Below are 4,917 nucleotides of genomic sequence, written 5' to 3'. Positions count from 1 at the left end.
TGGTCGCAACAAGTTTTTGGCGTCGTTGCCTGGGACTTAGAAATTAGCTACTTGTCTGAGTTAAGCTTTTATTAGTTATTTTTTCAAGTTTTAATTTTTAGTTTGCCTTGTTTGTGATAACGCAGGCTCTTCTCTTGAACGTGGAGGAGTAGAAGCGCAAACAACCTCCTTCCTCTTGATCCGAAAACTGAAGGAACACTTCACATGCTGAGGAGGGAAGTCAAAGCTAGAACTAGAATAGAAAGAGAGTTGGACATCGTAGTTCAACCACAGCCACTAGAGATGGCAGGTAATGAAGAGCGACCAGTGATAGAAGCCGCTAGGCCCAATCTTGCTAATATGACTTAGGCTATTATAAAGCCTGATATCACTGGTCATTTTGAACTCAGACAGTATAAGGTCCGCTGATTTCATCCACAGAACTTCCTGGAAATTACGGATACTTACAATTATCCAAATATCTCCAAGAATTATGTTAGGCTGACATTATTCCCCTTTTCACTGTTGGGGGAAGCCAAAGAATGGTTGCAATAAGAGCTCGCGAACTCGATCCACACTTGGGATGATTTAGCAAGAAAATTCTTAATCAAGTTTTTTTCCAGTAAAAAGACGAAGTCACTGAGGAGCCAGATTCTTTGGTTCCAATAACGGGATAGAGAGACTCTTCGTCAAGCTTAGGAAAGATACAAGAAGCTACTCAGAGACTCCCCACATCATTGTCAGACTGATGAGGTGTTGGGTCACACTTTCGTTGATGGGTTAGACGAGATATCGAAGATGAATCTTGATTTAGCTTGTGGGGGTAGTTGCATGGAAAGGCCGTATAGTGAAATCCAACTCCTGCTAAACAATTTCACTGCTAATGATAATAATTGGCAAGCATATAGGGAATCACGAAGAGCACCTAAACAGAAGGCAGCAGTTGTAATTGAGCTTGATGATTTCTCAGTCATGAGAGAAGATATTGCAAAATTAGCAAATCAGATGAATAGAATGACAATGCACCAAATGCAAAAAATGCAAAAAGGTTCCTTTTTTTGAGGATACTCCCGGGAACAAATCCAGTGGAGACGGGGTGGGGCCTGTAGCTCAGAGGATTAGAGCACGTGGCTTATGTGCAACAGATGTTGACTTGCTGTGAGTGATGTAGTGAAGGTCACACGAGTGACATATGTCCCACGAATCCTAAATCCATATATTATGTGGGGCAATAGAGCAGGGGTCCGATGAATCAGCATGCATAATATGGGAACACTTACAACCCCAAATTCGAAGAATCACCCTAACTTCTCCTGGGGTGGAAATCAAGCGACTCAGAATCAATATAGACCCCAAGGAAATTACAGTCAACCTCAAAAGCCACCCCAGCAAGTTGAGGAGAGTACAAATGACCTGTTAAAGAAGTTGTTTCTTGACAATAATCAACTCAGGACCGATTTCAGAAATCTTGAGAGGCAAGTTGGGCAGTTAGCATCAAATCAAAATACCAGGCCTGCAGGCACTCTTCCCAGTGATACAGAGAAGAACCCTCAAGTTAATGCAGTCATACTTATAAATGGGAGGTAATTGTAAGAAGCGCTAAAGAAGAGAAGAGATAAGCCTACACCTGAGGGAGAGTTGATTCCTAAGGCAACACCCGAGTCAAAGAAAGATTATGCAATTTCAGAGCCAGTGAGTGCTGCAAGGCCACCACCACCTTTCCCCGGAAGGTTACAGAAGAAGAATGATGATTGCATGTTTAACAAATTTCCCTCTATGTTGAGCCAGGTTCAATTAAATATTCCATTGGTGGATGCACTCCGTGAAATTTCAAAATATGCTAAGTACATCAAAGATATAGTGGCTCACAAGAGGAAATTGACTGAATTCAAGACAGTCGCACTTACTGAGGAGTGTACTTCGAGGGTCCAAAACAAGCCTCCTCAAAAGCTTAAGGACACTGGCAGCTTCACCATCCCTGTGCGGATTGGTAATATTGATGTGGGCCGTGCTCTTTGTGATTTGGGGGCAAGTATAAATCTGATGCCCTTCTCCTTGTTCAAGCAATTGGATCTGGGAGCTCTAAGATCAACCATTGTGATGTTGCAGCTAGCTGATAGATCCATAGCTTACCCGAAAAGAATGATTGAAGATGTGTTATTGCAAATTGGGAAATTCATCTTCCCAGCAGACTTCATTATCATAGATTATGAGGCTGATGAATAAGTCCCAATCATATTGGACGACCTATCTTGGCTACAGGTGATGCAATTATTAAAGTAAGACACACAAAGATGATTATGAGGGTGGACAAATAGGAAGCGATTTTCAATGTCTACAAAGCGATTCAACTTCCCCGCCATTATGAGGAGCTCTCTATGATATCTGTTGTGGAGGTGGATGAGAAAGTGATAGATCAAAGTGTATATCTAGAGGCTTCTCTAGTGAAAGCACTCATGTTGTTTGATAGCATGGAGATTGATGACTAGGTTGAGAAGAGGATGCATATACTAGATGCATCATGTGTCTACATGCAAGGATTAAACCCCTTTGAGCCCTTAAATAGGCCGAGTGTGCCTCCGCCAAAGCCGTCGATTGAAGAGGCTCCAAAATTGGAACTTAAACCCTTGCCCCCTCACCTTCAATATGCTTATTTGGGTGGTTCTTACACTCTACCTGTTATTGTTTCCTCTGACTTGTCTAAATTGCATTAAGAAAAACTGTTAAGAGTATTGCATGAGCATAAGCGAGCCATTGGGTGGACAATGTCTGACATTAGAGGCATTAGTCCAGCCTTTTGCATGCATAAAATTTTCATGGAGGACGGACACAAGCCAAGTGTAAAGCACCAGTGCCGCCTAAATCCAATCATGAAAGAGGTGGTAAGAATAAAAGTGATTAACTGGCTCAATACAGGTATTGTATTTCCAATCTCTGATAGCACATGGGTAAGCCCCATCCAATGTGTGCCTAAGAAGGGGGGATGACTGTAGTGGTTAATGAAAATAATGACTTGATTCCCATAAGAACTGTGACAGGGTAGAGAATTTGCATAGATTATAGAAAATTAAACAATGCCACCCGCAAGGACCACATCCCCCTCCCCTTTATTGACCAAATGCTTGATAGACTAGCTGGACAGGAATACTATTATTTTCTGGATGGCTATTCGGGGTATAATCAGATTGCTATAGCCCCAGGGGACCAAGAGAAGACCACATTTACGTGTCCTCATGGCACGTATGCATTCAAGAGAATGCCTTTTGGTCTCTGTAATGCACCTGTGACTTTTCAAAGGTTAGTGATGGTTAATTTTACTGACATGGTTGAAAGATTTGTAGAAGTGTTCTTGGATGATTTTTCTGTGTTTAGGTATTCTTTTGATAATTGTTTAATGAACCTTGATAAAGTGCTTGCTAGGTGTGAAGAGACAAACTTGGTGCTAAACTGGGAAAAGTGATATTTCATGGTACGAGAAGGTATAGTCTTGGGGCACAAGCTGTCAAAAAATGGTTTGTAGGTTGACAAGGCAAATGTGGAGGCGATTGAAAAATTGCCCCCACCAACATCCGTTAAGGGAATTCGTAGTTTCTTGGGTCATGCAGGTTTTTATCATCGTTTCATTAAAAAAAATTCAAAATTTCTTCTCCTCTGTGCAGGCTTCTTGAGAAAGATATCCTTTCAAATTTGATGATGCTTGTCTGAGAGCATTTGATGAGCTTGAAGAATATTTTGGTGACTGCGCCAATTATCATTGCCCTAGATTGGGCGCAGAATGTGCGATACGAGTGACGTCGCAATAGGAGTTGTTTTAGGGCAAAAGAGGGATAAACATTTTCACTCCATTTACTACGCTAGCAGAACTCTGAATCCAGCCCAATAGAACTACATTGTTACTGAAAATGAATTGCTTGCAGTGGTGTGGGCGTTTGACAAGTTCAGGCCTTATCTAGTGGGAACCAAAGTCATCGTCTACACCGATCATTCAGCTATAAGGTATTTGTTTGAAAAGAGAGACGCCAAGCCGAGGCTGATTCGTTGGGTCCTCCTTTTGCAAAAAATTAACTTGGAGATCCGAGATCAAAAAGGAAAGAGAATCAGGTGGCTGATCACTTATCGGAACCATGTAGCTCGTGGTATGTAGACTACGTGAATTTTATTGCAAGTGGGGTGATGCCACCAGAATTTTATTACGTGGTATGAAGAAGATTTCTACGTGATGTGAGGCTCTACTTATGGGGTCATCCATTCCTGTATAAGTAGTGCACAGATAAGTTCCTGAGGAGGAAGTGAATGCAATCTTGCATGACTGTCACGCGTCTCCATATGGAGGTCATCACGGTGGGGATAGAACTGCCCAAAAAGTGTTGCAATCGGGTTTCTAGTGGACCAAATTGTTTAGGGATGCACACGCCTTTGTTAAACAGTGTGACAGGGGCCAAAGAACTGGAACAATCACGAAGAAGCACGAGATGCCTTTGCAAAACATTCTGGCAGTAGAGATCTTTGATGTTTGGGGGATTGATTTCATGGGACCGTTCCCATACTCTAATGGTCACAAATACATCTTGGTGGCGGTCAACTATGTGTCTAAGTGGGTGGAGGCCATTTCTCTTCCTACTAATGACGCAAAGGTAGTGGTAAACTTTGTAAAAAAGCACATCTTCACACGCTTTAGGACTCCAAGGGTGTTGATAAGTGACGGAGGAACTCACTTTTGTAACAAATTGTTGAACAACATTCTAGCAAAGTGTGGAGTTAAGCACAAGTTTTCCACCGCCTATCATCCCCAAACGAGTGGTCAAGTGGAAGTGTCAAACAGAGAGGTGAAGCAAATTTTGGAGAAAACTGTGAGTGGAAAGAGGAAGGACTCGGCCGTAAAGCTTGACGACGCATTATGGGCGTATCGAACTGCATACAAGACTCCTATTGGAATAT

At 42.2% G+C, this 4,917-nt stretch overlaps 1 protein-coding gene across 1 annotated transcript; it reads left to right on the top strand.

Annotated features, from left to right (window-relative positions):
• Positions 1-777: 777 nt before the first annotated feature.
• On the top strand, positions 778-2,205 carry LOC104108821 (uncharacterized). Its single transcript, XM_070183458.1, has 2 exons — positions 778-1,027; positions 1,574-2,205. Exons 1-2 carry the CDS (start codon positions 778-780, stop codon positions 2,203-2,205), a joined length of 882 nt encoding a protein of 293 aa, XP_070039559.1.
• The last annotated feature ends 2,712 nt before the right edge of the window (positions 2,206-4,917 follow it).

Source organism: Nicotiana tomentosiformis, chromosome 8, assembly GCF_000390325.3.
Source record: "Nicotiana tomentosiformis chromosome 8, ASM39032v3, whole genome shotgun sequence".
Taxonomy (NCBI): domain Eukaryota; kingdom Viridiplantae; phylum Streptophyta; class Magnoliopsida; order Solanales; family Solanaceae; genus Nicotiana; species Nicotiana tomentosiformis.
This window is presented reverse-complemented; position numbering and strand designations above follow the sequence as displayed.